General features: G+C 46.0%; 1 protein-coding gene across 5 annotated transcripts; it reads right to left on the bottom strand.

The window, feature by feature from the left end:
• Positions 1 to 264: 264 nt before the first annotated feature.
• Positions 265 to 16,612, bottom strand: TSPAN15 (tetraspanin 15). 5 transcript variants are annotated; one of them, XM_039696171.1, is made up of 9 exons: positions 16,368 to 16,612; positions 12,126 to 12,311; positions 10,214 to 10,288; positions 8,433 to 8,528; positions 6,435 to 6,551; positions 3,615 to 3,662; positions 1,890 to 2,006; positions 1,592 to 1,648; positions 1,215 to 1,350 (listed from the first exon to the last, which is right to left on the bottom strand). In XM_039696171.1, the coding sequence occupies exons 1-8, from the start codon at positions 16,461 to 16,463 to the stop codon at positions 1,601 to 1,603; spliced, it is 783 nt and encodes a 260-aa protein (XP_039552105.1). In that variant the 5' UTR covers positions 16,464 to 16,612; the 3' UTR covers positions 1,215 to 1,350; positions 1,592 to 1,600. The 5 variants fall into 5 exon arrangements, with proteins under 5 accessions (XP_039552100.1, XP_039552101.1, XP_039552099.1 ...); XM_039696166.1 differs by lacking the exons at positions 1,592 to 1,648; positions 16,368 to 16,612 and adding an exon at positions 14,919 to 14,978 and having other exon boundaries at positions 265 to 1,350; XM_039696167.1 differs by lacking the exons at positions 1,592 to 1,648; positions 16,368 to 16,612 and adding an exon at positions 12,784 to 13,741 and having other exon boundaries at positions 267 to 1,350.
• Positions 16,613 to 18,466: the final 1,854 nt, after the last annotated feature.

Consider the following 18,466-nt stretch of genomic DNA (forward strand, 5'->3'; position numbering starts at 1 on the left):
TTTGCTCAGAAATTCTTGGTGAAGGCAGAGAGTTAAGCAGCAAATGCTGAGTTTTGAAGAAAGCAGGAAAAAAATGTCCAGGACAAGAATTTTTTCTTAAAAGCAGCAAGGAGAGAATAATATCAGATGGTGCCCTGTTTTTCTTAGTGGAGTGTTTGGAAAAGAAGAGATTTATATTCAGGATATAAACCTGCTTTATTCTCATCCTGACTTTGGTTTAATTGAAATATTAATGATAATTAGGTTTTGCATTTTGCCTGCAGGCCTGTCTGGGGCTGCAGAGACTGCACAGAAATGCTCAGGACAAAGGAACACCAACAAAAACCCCAGAGCTCATGGTGGACTAAGAGAAGCAAGGGAGGCACAGATGTTCAGTGACTCTCCAAAACCACAGGCAGGCAGCACAGAATCACAGCTCCTGCTACTTCTACCTTTTGATACAGCATTTGAGGGACAGCCTTAACTTATATAAGAAAATAAAAATAATGAAAGAAAACCCATGTATTTTTTGGGTTTTTTAAGAAAAAAACGACTCATTGGTTTTATTTCGACAGTAAATTTTAGAAACATCTTGACATACAGAACTCCAAAAAAATATAAAGTCATAAATCACCTAGTTAATTTACTAAAGGGGAAAAATACAGTACATCCAAGACTTAAACATCCTGTAAGTTCATACAAAAGCCACACAGTAATAAACTGCATTAAAAAATAGATTGAGCATTACCTGACTGATTTGACACTGGCATTTGCCCCGTTATTGAAAGGCACAGAAGACTGAGCAATGAAAGCGATCAGCATCACATCCATTATTGTCAGTAAATTCATCATGATTAGCATAAAAAACCCCACTGTTAAACACAGGCTTCATATTCACCATGTGGATCAGTAAGAAATCTCTCTGGAAAGAGTAGGAAAATACAGCTGGAGAAGCACAAACACTTAAATACCACATCCAGAGACGCGAAGACACTTCCTAGGAATGGAGATCGGATCTTCTCCAGTTTTTTTGTGGCTGTGTTATCTCCCAGCAATCACTCAGGAGCAATTTAATGTCCCGCAGCCCCGCGTGGGGCGCCTTCGGTGCATCCTGGCTCGCACCCACCGCCGGCTGCTGGCTGCTTCAGCACCCCCCGGGTCTGCAGCAGCCCCAGAGCAGCTGGGATGGCCTGGCCTGGCAGGGCTTGGGCTGCAGGCTCAGCCCGGGTAGCACATGCAGCAGCCGGCCGCCGAGAAGTCTGGCTCAGCGCCGCGGCGCGCGTCCCCGAAGAGGCTCTGGCCCAGCTTGTGCTCCGAGATGATGTCCTCCACCCGGGTCACGTAGAGCAGCGTCAGCAGCACGCCCAGGAACTGCCAAGGCAACGGGCAAGGGCAGCCCCAGCGGGCAGCACAGGCAGCCTGCCTCACTGGGGCTTCAGGAGGACTCAACACAAAACCCCAAGCAAGAGCAAACTGCCCCACCAAACCCTGCAACAGTGATGCCACTAAAGAATGCCACCCCAGCTTACCAGTTCCATTCAATCCAAAAAGAAAACCATGATTACACATACTGGCAAATGAGATCTTTGATTCAAATGCCACCTTAGCTTACCAGTCACATTCAATTCGGAAAGAAAATCATGATTATGGTCCAATGGGATTTCACATACTGGCAAAAGAGATGTTTTATTAAAATGCCAGAATACCACCCCAGCTTACCAGTCACATTAAATCCAAAAAGAAAACCACGATTACACATATTGGCAAATGAGATCTTTGATTCAAATGCCAGAATGCCACCCCAGCTTACCAGTCACATTAAATCCAAAAAGAAAACCATGATTATGGCCCAGTGGGATTTCACATGCCGACAAACCAGATGTTCCCCCTCACAGTGAATGCTCTCTTACCTGGGGCAGCAGTATGCCAAGCAGCACACCAGCCATGATGCTGTAGTTGTCCAAAAACCAAATGAGCACAGCATTGGTGCACCCTCGGACGTAGATAACGTGCTGAACGCTCAAGCGCTGCAAAACAGCAGAGGAAGGGTTCAACAGGCAGCTCCACTGCTGTGAGACACACGTGGCACCTCAAAAATCAGGGAGGCAGATGTGGTTTGCCTTCCCACCTCTTTAAACCCACTGAGTTTAACAAACCTCATCAGTAACTCTTCCACCTCTTGTTAAGCTGCTCCACACCTCAACAAATTACTCTATTTTTTACAAGTCATTCTACACCCAAATAAGTTATTTCATTGTCCTAAACCTGTTTGTTGCAGCTATTTCTCAACAAGAAATGCACCCCATTCTCATTTAAGACCACTTGGAAAGCAGAGAAGTCTCTCTTTAGCTTTCATCTCTGCTCCCAAGCTGAAAATACAGCAGTGGAAAAACACAAATTGTGGACCAAGTGCTTTGCAAAAAGACCCCAAAAAGGACAGGAACAAGAGGATTTCGGATTCAGTCCTGCAAGCTGTGCTGCTCCCTGACCCCAACCCATAATATAAAAGCACTTGAGGCTGCAGAGGGTCCTGAGCAGATGAATGGGGTGAAGTTAAGCATAAGCTGAAGTGCTCCGTGTCAGAGCCTGCTGCAGCCTTCAGGTGATTAAGCCACAAATCAGTGAACCTGAATGGAGACAAGTTGTACATAGAGATAACCCGTAATCCCAAAAACCAACAACCCAGGCTGGCATTGTGCTCCAAGTGCCTCAAAGGAGCTGGGGAGAGGAGCTTTTCCAGACCAGCCCCCCACCCTGCCTCCTCCCAGCACTCCAAGGCCAGGAGTGGAGAACTCAGGGCAGATCCAATTACCGGTTCCCCTTCTTAATCACTCTGCAATTACTGCCCTGAGCTGGCAGGCTCCTCTGGAGTCACTGGGGCTGCTCCCAAAAGGCCAGGCTGAAGGAGGAGGCTCCATCCCACTCCTGGAGGGAGGAGAAGGCAGCCACACAACCAGGGAGGTCCCACTGCTCCTCCAGGTGTGCTACCACAGGCTTAAAAATAAAACACCCACTCCTGGGATATAAAATACTTAAAAACAGCTAAGGTAGGTGGCTTTCATCAATGCCAATTTTACTCAGTAAGAAACTGTGGCTTTTAAGTACTAAAAGCTTTCCCCAACTCAAGTCACTGCTTCAAATTTTGAAAGCAGCTTTTTGTGCATTAATTGTGCAATTAGCATGGGGAAGTTGTCAACAAACAGTATCGAAGGAAATGAAAAGAAGGGAAGACACAAAAATCAAACAAGATGAGTTTTTTCCCATATGGCTTTCATTAAAGCCAATTTTACTCAGTAAGAAACTGTGGCTTTTAAGTACTAAAAGCTTTCCCCAACTCAAGTCACTGCTTCAAATTTTGAAAGCAGCTTTTTGTGCATTAATTGTGCAATTAGCATGGGGAAGTTGTCAACAAACAGGATCGAAGGAAATGAAAAGAAGGGAAGACACAAAAATCAAACAAGATGAGTTTTTTTCCCATATATGGAAATTATTCCAGGGGAAAAAAAAAACAACCAACATTTTAATTGCCACTTTAACTGCCTGGCAGATTAAAGCACACAAAAAACACTTTTATAACAGAGACAAAAAAGAAGCACAACTCTCTGCCATGCCAGGGTGGGCACTGGCTACATTACCTCTTGGTCAATGGTTTTGTATCCACACATAGTGTTGATAATGTCTGTCTGAAAAGAAAACAACAAACATGAACTGCAGCAGGACACTAAAATCACAGAAATATTATTTTTACTCTGTGCTCACCCAGAGTAAAAGCAATGACAGGGTTATTTCCCAGCCCAACAGCAGTTTATCCCAGCAGCCCCAGTGTCAGATTTAGTTAGAGCTCCACAGGATTTTAGAGCAATGAGTATTGTCAGTGTGTCATGAGACATTTGAGCCATTCCTATCCAACAAAAGCAGGGTGGCAACAGCAACCAATGTGAGCTGTGACAGAGCTGTGGGACACAGCTGTTTCCACAGAATGAACAGCTGGATTTCCTTTTAAAGCCTTAATAACTTAACTCACCTTATTACTAAAACCAGGGGTTAACATGGCCTTCGTGCCAAGATGATGACAAATTTAAGCTCAGAAATATCTTCAGTTTCAAATAACTTCCAATACTATGAATGCTGTTTACAACACTTAAATTCATTACAATATTCATGCAATACCATTATACACATTAATATAAAACTCATATATTCAAAAGAGACTGAGTGCTTGCATTCACCACAGATTTAGTAATTTTCTACATTTTCTGTAGCCATATAATGCCTTCTGTGGGTTCCAAGGTTCTACCTGGAAAGCCTGGAAAAGCCAACCTGAAAATGCTGACCTGAAAATCATGCAAATGAAAATCATTCAATGTAAAAACCCACTGGCATCAAAAGAGGCAGAAAACAAAGCCAAAGACATGGAGGAAAACAAGAAATTTTTAAGCCCCGCAAAAGCTGTGCTCTCACCTTGAACACACAACTGTCTGACAAACAAGGCTCAGCACATTCCTAGAAGAAAAAGCTTGGACCATTCCACAGGGCTGTTGGGAAACTGTGTGGGGTACCCATCTGCCAGCCACAGGTAATAAATCCACTTGGAGGTCAATCCCAGCATGAGCCACCAGCGTGTTGTGTTGGCTGTGAGTGATTTCATGTTCCCAGAATGGCTAAAGCCTGACTGACTGACACGTGGTCACTCCCAAAATATATGACCACAAGGAGGGCAGTCCCATCCTTTAACCTCAAACACAGAATTTGCTAACAGGACGTTGTGGCATGAGCAGGGGAGATAAATGCATTGGAAACAGAGGATTGTAGGCATTTGGGACTAATTTCTATCTGCTCCACTAGTGTAAGTCTTTAATAAATGATTTGACATGAACACAGCTCCTTCAGAGCCCCCCCAGTACGAGCTGGCTGGTGTTAGCAGAAGGCTTTTACAGAGGATCAGAATCCAGGCACCAACATTAGCTGGAGTTTTCCATGACTACAAAGCCAATGAGTAATCACAAACCATATCTGCAGCTCTCCAGGACAGAAACCAGCCTGTATTTGGAAGGATTTGTCAAACACAGTAAGATTGATGCATCTCCTGGTTGTTTTTTCCCGAGGCAGCCGTGCACAGCCCTGGTGCTGGTGCTCCTGTGCTGCACCACACACGGCTCAGCAGCAGCATCTCCTGCTCAGAGCCACCAGCCCCACCACTGCAGGAGCCACACTCCCAGCTGGGGCTTCTCCCTGCCCTCCTTTAACTCCCCTGAGCTTAACACTTCATGGGATACAAGCAGCCTAATCCTCCCTTCCCCAGCTGTCTGTGAATACACTCCCTGTTTTTCCCTGGAGAAGTTTTTATTCCAGTGCCTTCCCTTTCCTGAAGGCAAAATCCCGAGTTGTTCTGCTCCATCCAGCTGCAGGTTCTTACTCTCAAACAGCTAAGACCCAAAGCATGGCTGCTCACCTTTGGTTTCTGAGAATAAATCAAAGCTCATCACAGGTTTAAACAGACCCATTCCCACACAGGAAAAACGTGTGTGCACAGGTAACAAACACCCTCCTGTGATACACATTTCTCAGCAACACCTAGCAGGATTACTGACACAACTGATGCATCTATTTTCCCTTTTTTTTAAAATTTTAATTAATTAAACAGCCATGCTCAAGGCAGATGTTGGAAGGGCAGCCCCAACCAGGCAGCAGCAGGATATCCACCACGAGCTCTGCCCTTACACACAGCCAATTTCTTTATCTCAGGATCAGACTGGAGACCAAACCCCAGTGAGGCAGGGACTGCCTGTACTGGAGGAGTTGAGGAATAGCTCTTTATCAAATTCAGCATTACATGCATCCCTCAAATGAAGAGCAGTGCATTACAGAATTAATTAAAACATATTTGCATTTAAAGCAATGCCTGCTCCCAGTGCTGTTAGGTCCAGTTAGGACCAGTTCATCACAGACTGAGAAACTGCTTCAGACTCCAGTCCTTCCAGGATTTTACAGTTTTCAAGGATAGGCTGGGGCAGACCTGTGCCCACAAGCATGCCCTCACCCTGAGGTCACATTTTTGGATTATTCTGGGGATGACAAGGTGTGCTTTTTAATTCACACAGCAGTGGAACACACCACTCTGACCCCCACCCACAGAAACCATCAGGTCCCAGGCGTCCTGGCAAAGCTGGAGCAGCACACCCTGGGGAAAACAGCAGCAAAACTGAGTTTTAAGCAGCTCTGGTTCGGGTGAGCACGAGATCAGTGGAGCTCCCAACATCCCTTCTGGGGCTGGGAAGTGGGCCAGTAAAATGGACCACAGCCAACACACCTCATCCTTTATTTCCTCCCTCTCAAGCTGTCAAGACCCACAGATCTACACATTAGGGAAGGAAAGGACCTATTTTCCTTCACTTCTTACCCCAGACTTCCTAAAATCAGGTTTTTGAGTGAGCACCAGTGATGCCAGGACTTACCTTATTCCTGATGCAGCAAGTGTAGGGCACCCCACAAGCCAGAGGTCCTGGAGCTGCACAGTTGTGGTACACGTTCTGGGACCAATCTCTATAATCTTCCCCACCACAGCACTTGAACTGGAGAGAAAAAAAAAATAATAAAAAAGACACAAAACTCAATGATCTTTAAGGTCTTCTCCAACCAAAATGGTTCTATGACTCTAAAAGGAAAAGGAAATTTGTTCCTTAAACTCTTTGAATAAGTAGAAAACAAAGAAAGAATAAAACAATTTTAAAAAGTCTGAGCTACCAAAAAAATTCTGTCATTTTATCAGCACGGCATGTATGAATGTACATGATAAATACAACTAAAAAGAATTAAAGATAAAGGTAATACTCCTCTGTCACCCACTGAACTGTAACCCAGGGTGCCAGAGCAAAGTATTCAGTGCCAAGTTCCACCTCCCATCTTTTCTGAGCTGAAAAATTATCTTTCCAGCTCTGGACATCATTAAGCAGTGCTTTCACACTGACTCTATCCTGACCTGTAATCTACCTCTGCAGTTGTTTTAAGGGTTACAACCACATTTCCAACTGGATCTAAAAAACAAAAACGTTGCTCTAAGGCATAAATAAACCTCACCAAAACATTGTGGGTGTAATTTAGAAGAACTGAAAGCTGGCAAACAAATACTCTGAGTTTACACTGACTTAATATAAATATTCCCTTTATAATTTAAACGAAGAGGAAAGGAGGAGCTCATTTAATCCCTAATGTGTATGTAGCCAGAGTTCTGGGCAGTGCATGGAAAATTTAAAGCATTATGAAGTCTAATGACAGAATTTCCTCAGGATGGTCTGCTTCTGACAGACTTTCCATGCTAACTTTGTTTTTCAAAGCAGGCTGCCATCTCCATAACGATGTCCTAGAATATATGGATCACTTCCTAAGTCAATTTTTTTAATAACCATTACTTGGCATGGTCACAGACATCACATAGGCCCTGACATCACATTGCTGAACACTTTTTGCTTCTTCCACAGCCTCTGAGCTGCATGGCAGAACTCTTCAATAACCCAATAAACATTTCAACAGATCAGCCTTATTTAAAAAAAAAAAAAAAAAGGCTGTGAGTCAACTCCACATGCCATTAAGTAATGCCCAGCTGGGCTCACCACAGTTTCTGAATTTTAATTACAGGTAGATATTCTTCCAGTGCTATTTCCCTCCAATAACCACCTTGTTAAAGACTCTGTGCATGCCCTGGAGCAGCCACACAAGGGCCCAAGATGTGGCAGCCTAAATGCCACCTCTATTTTTTCTCTTTATCCAATGCCTCCTGTTAGCAAGATGCTCCTCAACCTCCTGCACCAGCCAGCAGAAGCAATGAGTGCCAGGCCATGGCTGGAATTCAGGCTGAATTCATCCCAGTCCAGCTGTGGGGCCACTAGAAACCCACAGCTCTGTAGCATCATGGCTGGAATTCAGGCTGAATTCACCTCACTACAACTCTGAGGCCACTATAAACCCACAGCTCTGTAGGATCATGGCTGCAATTCAGGCTGAATTCACCTCAGTCCAGCTCTGGGACCACAAAAAACCCACAGCTCTGTAGGATCATGGCTGCAATTCAGGCTGAATTCATCCCAATCCAGCTGTGGGGCCACTAGAAACCCACAGCTCTGTAGGATCATGGCTGCAATTCAGGCTGAATTCATCCCAATCCAGCTGTGGGGCCACTAGAAACCCACAGCTCTGTAGGATCTGACCTCGAGCATTTGAATTGCACCTGCCAAGGCAAAAGCTGCATTTTGGCCCTCTCTCTCTGCATTTAAAAGAGGGTTTTAAATGCCAGCTGGAGTGCTGGATGAGCCCTGACCTCAGCAGCAACACCATAAGAGATGACACACAAGATCTCATCCCCCTCATGAGTACCAGCTTGATTGTCACACCACTGGAAAAACTCAAAGCTGTTGCTGAGTTAGTCCAAGGGAAAAAAAAACCAAAAAACAACAAACCTGCTTTTGAACAGAATCCATGATGTTCTTGAAGTCTAAATCGTCATAGTAATTCTCAATTCCTCTTCTAATGTTATCATTCAAAAATTTGATTGTCTAGAAAGCAGAAGGAAAACAAGATTCATGGGTTGCACAATGGGCACATGGGCTGGAACAGAATTAGAAAAGCAGATTAAAGTGATAAGTGTAACTGACGAGCACAAAAGAAAAGGCTTTTTTTCCTTTTTTTTTTAAAGAAAAAAACCAAAACACTTGTTACAAACAAATTTTAGCACAGGGACCAATCATCTGCTCTCCTCTAGGGAAGCAGCCTCACTGCTGGCTTTGGGCTGGCAAGTTCCAGCAGTGAGACACCTCTCAGCATCAGCCCTGGGACATGGATATCCCAGGATCTCTGTCCCTGGGGACCCCCACATCTCCTGGGTGACAGAGCAGTGGGGCTGGCTGCTGCATCTTGGCACCATGGGCTGCACCACACCCCGAGCAACAAGACTTGACTGCGTCACCACCGTCCAGGAATTTCATTTTCCACGCATTTTCCATTAATTTGATTTTCCAAAGAGTCCATAATTGCCAGATAGAGGGCTTTACTCCACATGGAGTGGAAAAAAAGGTGTGTTTGTATGTTTTACAGGGGTTGTTTTGAGAAATGTGGCAGTGTGGCGACAGCGGAAATAAAATGGTGTCTCCTCAGCATGGCATACTAAAATTAAATCAACAAAGTCTTTTTAAAGTTCAGAAGATGAGAGAAAAGGGAAAAAAAAAAGAGTATTTAGTTTTCAAGATCCAGCACAATCTCAGCACAGCAAACAGCAAAACCAGGGACTAATCACTACCAGAATGTAACAACTTTCCTTTCAATCCAGCTGCTGAAATGGACAAAGTTAAAGCCTTACACGTCAGAAAACCTGAAATACACCCACTCATCTCCTCAGTATTACAAACTGCAACACCCATAACTAACCAGAACAAAAAGGATTATCATATCAGTGATGAGAAATAATACAGAACCCTCCTAACTGGTCCAACCTCATTTAGACTCTAGAGGTTTGAAAAGGAAGTAGAGAAAGAAGTGGGCAAAATGCACATCACATGCAAAACAAACAGGCCTCAAAGAGAGGCTACTACACTAAGCTTCCATAAATACATTCTTGTTCTCCCCACACCAACCCAAACTTCTCCACTAACCTCGAAAAATAAGGGAAGAAAGCTGTCCCTAAGTGTAGCTCTCCTGCTATAAATCAAAGCATAGGCATCCAGTACTTGCCATAGTGAATACATTTTTGTTTTAAAGCATTTCTAACTGAATAAAATAGTCTGCTGCTTTCTGTGCAGAAAAAATCAAGGGTTTAATACAGTTATAGGATGCTTGTCAGTGATGGAGTCTCCTACATAAATTTATTATGTTGCTTATGGATGTGGGCAGGGAAGAGCTGTCCTTTAACTGAGGCAAAACATTTGGGCCATTAAAAAACAACAGCCTCCAAATCTGCCTGGAAACGTCCCAAATCAGCAGTCAGACCCAGATGGCAAAACAGAAGAAAGCATTTTGTCATCCACCAAGAGCTGGAAACTCATTTTGCCTGCATTGCACATTTGTAGCCACCAGATTTCCCCCAAGCTCCTTAACCTGGAATTCACCTCCAGAAGGGTGGCAAGCCCCATGGCTGAGCCCTGAAAAGCCTGGATCTGTCTGCAGAGCCCTGTCAAGGAGTGCTCAGCGTGAGCAGCTGTCATTTAGCAGAGCTCAACCCTGCCAACACCTGGAGCAAGCAGCTCACCTGGTTCCTGAAGATCAGGGCCACCACTCCCCCTGTCAGCTCGATCAGCAGGCAGATACCAAGGATGTACATGAACTGCAGGGAAACAAGTGCAAATGACTCATTAGACACAGCACCAATTACTCTTTCAATTAGTTCCTTTAAGGCTAGCATTCAATTGCCAACAGACTTGGCTTTCAGCGTGGCATTTTAAAGGAAAATATAAAATTATGGAACTGCCAATGTCACGAGAAAGCCTTTTTTCCTCACTTAAATTATTCTGGGTTTTGCCCAGTTGGCAAGAACATTACTTTTCTGCTCTGAACGGACTCAAAACCATTAGATGAAATTATCCTGCCAAGACACTCCTTTCCACACCAAGCACCCCAGAGAAGCACATTGATGGGCTGCTTCAAACCACACCACAGGTTTTATGCTTGCTACAAAGCCAGTACTTACCCGTTAGCTTTCAATTAGTGGGTAAAGCAGCACACCTTAAGACAATCCAAACCACCTTCTTCTACACTGCCAGTGCTAAATCAAAGCAAAATTCCAGGCTTAGTAGCTTTTAACGTGTTGCTTCCCACATTTATTTGCCTGTGTATATACACGTGCTCACAAGTGCACTCACACACAAACACGTGTGCACCCATGACTGCCCAGCAAAGCCTGTGCAAAATGTGAAAAACGTGAAAAAATCCATTGCACTGTGAGAGAGCTGCTGCATGCCAGTACATGAAATGTTTTTTTTCAACCCTTCAGGCATAAAAGACGGGTGTTGAGTGAATTTAGGTCTGCTGTGTAACAATGAACCTCATCAGGAGCGAAGTTTTAACATCCCTTGTCTGAAAATAATCCGTAATGCTCTCCCCTGAGAGCTGCTTTAACTTCTGTGTGCTCAGTGTCAGGAATTCACCAGACAGGTATCTTTTCTCCTGCTCAATCTGGAATCAGCCTGGGAAGCTGGCATCAGGGACTTGCTTTGTTCCAAACCCAGCTGGGTTTGCTACCAGGATGGGAACAGAAAATGCTCCTGGCATCTGACACCCCACCACACTCGGGGAAGAAGCCTGAGGAGGGGCTCTCAGTGAAATTCCAGTACAATTTCAAAATCCAAGACCATTTCTGGTCTTGCTCTCCATAACAAACCATGAATTTAGCATTTTTTTAGACTGCACTGATGTGACAAGGCTGGGCTGGGTTTTGAGCAATCTGGTGGAAGGTGACCCTGCTCATGGCAAGGGGGTCACACCAGGTGGCCTTTAAAGGTCCCCTCCAGCCCAAACTCTGTGTGATTCTGTGCAGGTGGAAATGAAGTTTGCACACTTTAATTTTAATTAGTCACACATGCAGCTTCCATCTGCAACCACAGGAATTTTCCTTAAAATTCACCTTTTCAGAGACACTGGGGGCAAAAACCTTGTGCCTTTCATGTCACCCTCAGGGCCCTTCTCCCAAAGGCCAAGCTCCAGGTCTGGCTCTGAACACACATTTCTCCATCTCCCCTCTGCACTGCACTGCCCAGGGAGGACAGACAGAGCCTGGCCACTGAGCCAGGGCTGCTCCCTGGAGCTGCTTCCTCTGGGCTGAAACCCAGCATCAACCAGCACGTCAGCAGCTGAGTCTGCACAAGAAACACACTGCTGATAATAACTCATATTCCTGCTTATTTTCCACACCACCTGAACTGCTGGGAAGCTCCTCTCCCCAGCACTGGGCTCAGAGCCTCACTGGTCCTGTCGCTGGCAAGACCCAGTGCTGCTGCTCCCTGAGGGAGCGAGCCACTAAATTCAGGTTTAATTGAAACTTTTTTAAAAGTAACCCCGTTAAAATATTTTTCAGTGCAGACATGGTTCTGGATGTGAATTCAGAGGACAGTGGAAAGCAAAAGCAACAAGCCTTAGAAACTAGGAATAAGAATTCCAACACTTACTGCTTGCAGAAGGCATAAATTGTCTCTCAGAGAAGCCAGTACACCCACAAAGGATACCAGGAACATTACAATGCCCAAAAGTATTAAAATAATTGCTGGGGCTAGAAAGGCACTTTCTAGAGTTTTGTACTTCTGTCTTTCAATTTCTGCATAAATCCCAACGGCGAGGACGAGGGCTCCAATCACCTGGAAGAAAAACAGATTATTTAACACAAATAACAAGTTATTGTTTCTGCCAGTAAACACGGAGATGACAGGCTGTGAGTACACAGGAACCTGTCACTGCTCACTTCAGGATTCATTATAAACAATGAAACATCCAAAGCAGAAGTTTGGATAAAACAAAAAATTAAAAAAACCCTCAAAGACTAAAGCAGGAAAAGAGCTGAGTTGGAAAAAAATATGAAGCCTGTTCACTTCAAAAATATATTTCATCATGTTTTAGCATTCTGGAAGTTAAACTAATCAAAACATACATCACTGGCTGAAATGTAATTTATTACCCATCTGAGATCACATACATTACATATATGAGCAACTGCCATGGCATTAATGGCCCTCCTCTGTGTGTCTGTCTGTCCTTCCCTCTGTGTGTACCAATACACAGAAATATATGTGTGCCTCTAACATAACCCAGGCTGGTCTGCAAACAGCCTACCTGTCCCTTCATATCAACTCCTGCTGTATTTGGGCTCAGTAAATACAGTCAGATAATTCCTATACCTCCACTCCTGCTGCCAGCAGGAGAAAGGCACCAGATTAAAAACTAAAAGAAAAAAACAAACAACCAAGTTTGAAATTATATCACTTCCTTGAGCAACTACCAGATAAAGCTGACAAGTGAAATAGGATGGGACATATTTCATTTAACAAGGTAAAGTTATTTCAGTCAAAATAATTAGTTAAGTCTAAATAATTTGATATTAAAACTATGGTGTGCTGCAAATCACTTTGAATTACGCTGAATTAATTAAAATTAAAAATAGCCCACAATACTTAATTACAAAAATTGCAGTGGAAAAACTTTGCTGCCGACTCCAACAGCCAGACACATCAGCAGGGAAGAGACCAGACCCAAATCAATCATTCTGGCAACCTGATACACAACACCCCCCTTTCCTGACCTGACATTTCCACAGGAAACACGAGTCTGCTCTCTGCACACCAGGGCTTCTTAATTACACTTCTTAATTTTTAATCTCACTTCTTAATTTTGGATATGACACAGAATATCACAAAGGGCTAGAGGGACACACGATGTGAGTTACGAGTTCATGAGCCAAACAGCTGAAATACTTTTTTAATTATGGGATATCTTAAAATAAATAGCAACTTACTGGAAGTTCTTGATTTTCTATGGAAATGAATAATGACACCAAAGGACAGTATGTAGGGAATACCACCAGTTTGTCATTGAAAGAGAAAATTCTCAGAAGGGTTCACCCACAAAAAGGAAATACACTGAAGCTATTTAAAAAGCAACTTGAAATTAGAACAAATTGAGAGCAGCCCCAAAACCAGATTCTCCTGCAAACACTGAAGTGCCATTAACAGCAATAACTCTTGCCTGGCAGATCCCTTGTTTAAAAAGTAAAGAAAGAAACACTGGATGTAAACCACAGGTATTAAAAGTTTTATAGGGATTATCAGAATTTCAGAAGAGTGTTGTTTCAGGACTAGAACTTTTTACTGAAATCTTTTTTCTCATCAAAGTTTTCTTATCAAAGCATTAAATTTCAGGGGGGTTTTAACTAAAAGGTGCCTGTAAGTAAAATACAAGATACTTCCTGCTTTAAGAACTTAAGATACATAAATGCATATAGCATCTTCATATACACATATCCCCATCCCTTTTCACTTCCACTTGTGCTCCCACACCCTCTTCTATTTTCTTAAGCATTTAATAAAATTCTTTTCCACCTTTAACACGGTCAAACCAACACCATTTCCTCATGCAAGCAGATGTGCTAAGCCAGCAGCCAGCCCAGCCCAGTCTCTTCTCCTGCCTGTGCTCTCCTTTGTCGTGCCTGGGGGTGGGAACACAACCCCTGCCAGGGCACGGGGGCTGTTTGCATCCTGCATCCCCCACAGCAGCTCCCAGCTTGGCAATTCCAGCTGTGTACACAGGAAAAATCAACTGCCCTGACTCACAGCGACTGAGCATCCACCAGCAAACACCAGGGGATTTCTCTGGGGCTTTTACACACACACACACACACACAGAAGCTGCTTTCCCAAGAGAAAGCAGAAGAATTTATTTATTAGCAGAAGCTTTAACCCTGTATTTACAGTTCCTTCTCCTAAATAAAGCTCAACAATAGCACCTTCTGTTTAAAATGCTGGATTTTGTTTCAGCTGGGCAAGAAAATTACATTACAGCCCCATTCACCCCAGATTACATTCCAGCCCCACTCACCTTTTCCAGAGGTGTCTGGGAAAGTTACAGTGACAGCCAGTTTTTAAAACAGCCCTGGGAGACAGGGGAAGACCACAAGGCCTGCAGCAAATATCCCCCCCACCCCGACCCACCCAGCAATGCTTTAATTTCCTTTCTGCTTTGGAGAAGACTGGTATTTAGTTCCTGAGGGTTTAAATCCATCCTGGGGACTCAAACCTGGGACTTCACCACTCAGAAGGTACCAGAGGAACTGCAAGAGCAAGGAGGGAACCGAATGAACTCAGCATCCAGCGGGACAAAGCCCCAAGCAGCAGCAGAACACCACGAACCACCCAACATTCAAGCAAGCCAAGCTTTGCTTCCATTCACACTGATTAAAAACAAAAAAAACAAACCACCAAACTCAGCAAGAAGAAGAGTGCTGAGAAGGGAACTGACATTTACAGCCGATGAGATCTGCTTGGCTAAGCTGCAACAAAAGAAAATCCCGCGGGCGAAGCCCACACGCCTGGCACGGCGCGGCCCCGGCGCCCGCAGGATGCTGCCCAAAAATCTCCTGCCATCCCCCATCCTGCCTTCCCAAAGCAACCCCCTGTCATCCCCCACCCTTCCTTCCCAAAACAACCCCCTGCCATCCCCCATCCTGCCCTCCCCCCTGCCAGCCCCCATCCTCCCCCAGCAAACCATCTCCCCGGCCAACAAATGGAAGCTCTCGTTTATAAACGAGGGCAGAGCATTGAAAATCCAGAGCGAGCAGCTACAGAGAGTAAATAAAATCCTCAGGCTGCCTGAAAGAGGCTTTGTCCTCCCAGCACGGAGTCAGAAGGGCCCTTGCTCTGCCCCCACAGCAATGTTTGCATCCCACCAGCCAGGGCCCTTGCTGCCGGCACAAAACGCAGAGCGCACAACGAGCACGGTCCCTGCGAAGGACGTGCTGCAAGAAAGGGTCTGAAAAACAACACAGCAAATAGACAACACAGCAAAAAATCTGATTTTCCCTTTTCCCAAACTCACAGCTGTGCAGGAACACAGGGAGCATCAGGAGCCTAAACCCAAGGGTTGGTTTGTCTGCTAAGACAGACAAAAGATATCCGAGATCCCAAAAAGCCTGAATTACACCCAAACACTTTGCATTTCAGTCTTCGTTCATTAAATCACAGGGTGAATCTGACACTCACTATCAACCCCGGTGGATCTGAGCCTCTTCTCCCATGCAGCAAAGCAAAAGCCTTATGCTCCCAACTGGTAAAAACCTTGGCAGACAAAACCAGACCAGCCAAACTAGAACTGAAGCAGCGTTTCAAGTGAAAAAGCCAGGCAGAAAAATCCCTGCCTGAGCACCTCTGACATCAGCACCACCTGAAGCCAGCATCTCCTCAGTATCCCAGGACCTGAAAAAAGCACCTTTAAAAATCCCAAAGATTACAAAGAGCACTTGCAAAGGGCCCCAAGGGCTCCTTCCAGCCCGGGGGGTGCCTGCTGGGGATTCACCACATGTCAGAACTCAGCGGTCACAGCCCGCACCCATCACCTGGGACAAGGAGAGCAACACCCACCCACCTGCAGCTCCAAACCCTGCGGGGCTCACACAGGACAAACCCACCGCAACACACCGAGGAGTGACACTGCAGGGCAAGGGCTCTGCTCGCCCACCTCCGACACGCACCTGAGCATCTCCACCCGCCAAACTTCCAACCCATCCGCCGAAACCGGTCTGCCGGTGCCTGGGCGAGGACGGGGCGCTGCACCCACGGCCCGGGGTGCGACACCCACGAAAACACCCACGAAAACACCCACGGAACCACCCAGCCAGCCCCGGCAGCAGGGCGGCGGGCCCCGCTCACCCAGAAGGTGGTGGAGTAGGTGATGAGGCTGAGCTTGAGGCACAGGTACGAGAGCCGCCCGCAGTAGCGCGCCTGCTCCGGGTCGCCCGCCGCCATCCTCCCGCGGCACCTGCCGCCCTCCGCCCCTTCCCGGCCCGGGGCCGCCCCGCCGGGCGGGCCCGCCCGCGCTTCCGGCCCGGGAGCGGCCCCGGGAGCGGCACGCACCGACCGCGAAACGCGGGAGCGCCTGGAGAGCCGCGGCTTTCCTCTTTCTCTTCTTTCCTCCTCCTCGCCTTTTTTTTCTTTTTTTTTTCTTTTTTTTTTTTTCTTTTTTTTTTTTTTTTTTCAATTCCCTCGCCTGGAGAGCCGCGGCTTTCCTCTTTCTCTTCTTTCCTCCTCCTCGCCTTTTTTTTCTTTTTTTTTCTTTTTTTTTTTTCTTTTTTTTTGTTTTTTTCTTTTCAATTCCCTCGGCAAACAGATCTCGGTTATCTTTTGTCTGTCTCAGCAGACAAACCGACCCTTGGGTTTAGGCTCCTGATGCTCGCCGTGTCTCCGCACAGCTATTCTGCTGCAGCTGCGGGTTTGGGAAAAGGGAAGATCAGATTTGCTGTGTTGTTGATTTGCTGTGTTGTCTATTTGCTGTGTTGTTTTTCAGACCCTTTCTTGCAGCGTGTCCCTCTCAGAGGACCGCGCTCGTTGTGCGCTCTGCGTTTTGTGCCGGCAGCAAGGGCCCTGGCTGGTGGGATGCAAACATTGCTGTGGGGGCAGAGCAAGGGCCCTTCTGACTCCGTGCTGGGAGGACAAAGCCTCTTTCAGGCAGCCTGAGGATTTTATTTACTCTCTGTAGCTGCTCGCTCTGGATTTTCAGTGCTCGGCCGCTCGGTCGGGAGCAGCCCCGCAGGGGAAATAGACCTGGCTGCTCCATCGGGAATCAGGCAGATCCCAGACACTGGCTGCTCCAAATCCCAGACACCTCTGCCATAGCCACTGAAACAGCCGGGACAGAAATGCGGCCGTGGGAAGGCGCTGCGAGGCTGCCTAAGGGTCCACTGTAATTGTGTTCTCTCCCCCTGAGCCCAGTGCAGCACAGGGCTGCAGTTTTCCAGCAAAGAGCCTGGCAGATTGTTCATTACAGCATCTGCTCCTGGCACCATCCAGCAGCACAACTAGCAGTGGTTTTGTTCATATTAAGGATCAGTAACTTCCACATTTCCTCACTCATTGCCAGGGGTTGTCCTGAAGACACCAAGAGTCATGGACTGCAGAGCATTTGCCCCAGGGCTTTAGGAGCTCTGCAGAAAGAATTGAACTACGGCTAGCCCTGCACCAAACCATGCCAGAAAGACCCAAAGCTTTTCAGCGCTACCAGAGGCAATTTTGCTGCTTCCTTCCAGCCCAGGTCTGGCTGAGGAAGCTGCAGGGCAGCTGCACTTTGCCCCACCCAGGGGGATGCTCGTGGTCCTCATGTCCTGCTCTCAGAGCTGCTCCCTGGACAAAGGTTCTTCCTCCAAAAGCAGAGTCCAACTTGCAACACAATTAAAGCCTCTACTGCCTGTATCACCTTGTATTATGTTTCCAAAGCACAAAACACCCCTCAATCACCCTTCCTGACCTTGCAGACCCACAGCTTTTGTTTGCATCTCACCCTTTGCTCAGACCTGAGATTGGTGATTCAGCACAGTAACGTTTGGCCTTGAGAGTCCTGCCCATAATAAAAACAACAGTGAAACCAGCCAAACCCAAACCCCCTGCTCTCAGGTAGTCCCTTTCTCTGGTGTAACTCCAAAACCACTGGTGAGGCAGGTTTTACCCACTGTCTCAGGCAAATGTGACTTCCCTGAGGAATCTGGAGCCAGACTGTGTCAAAGCTTGCTCCAGTTTTCAGGTCAAAAGGCTGATAGCACACACTAAATCTGGCCAGGCTCCAGGATGATAACCTTGTCAATGCACAACCAGAAAGGAATAAAAGGAGTGGGTGTGGATACAGGAAGGCAAGTCCCTCCTGACTCGTACGATGAAATATTGACCAAAGGCTGCTCTTCCATTATCACCTGAGTAACAGATCAGGGACTGGGGCAGATGGTTCACAAGGAGGTTCCTAAGAAACCTGAGCACCCTGA

The sequence above is a fragment of the Passer montanus genome, unplaced genomic scaffold (assembly GCF_014805655.1).
Source record: "Passer montanus isolate IOZ18808 unplaced genomic scaffold, ASM1480565v1 scaffold96, whole genome shotgun sequence".
NCBI classification, from domain to species: Eukaryota; Metazoa; Chordata; class Aves; order Passeriformes; family Passeridae; genus Passer; species Passer montanus.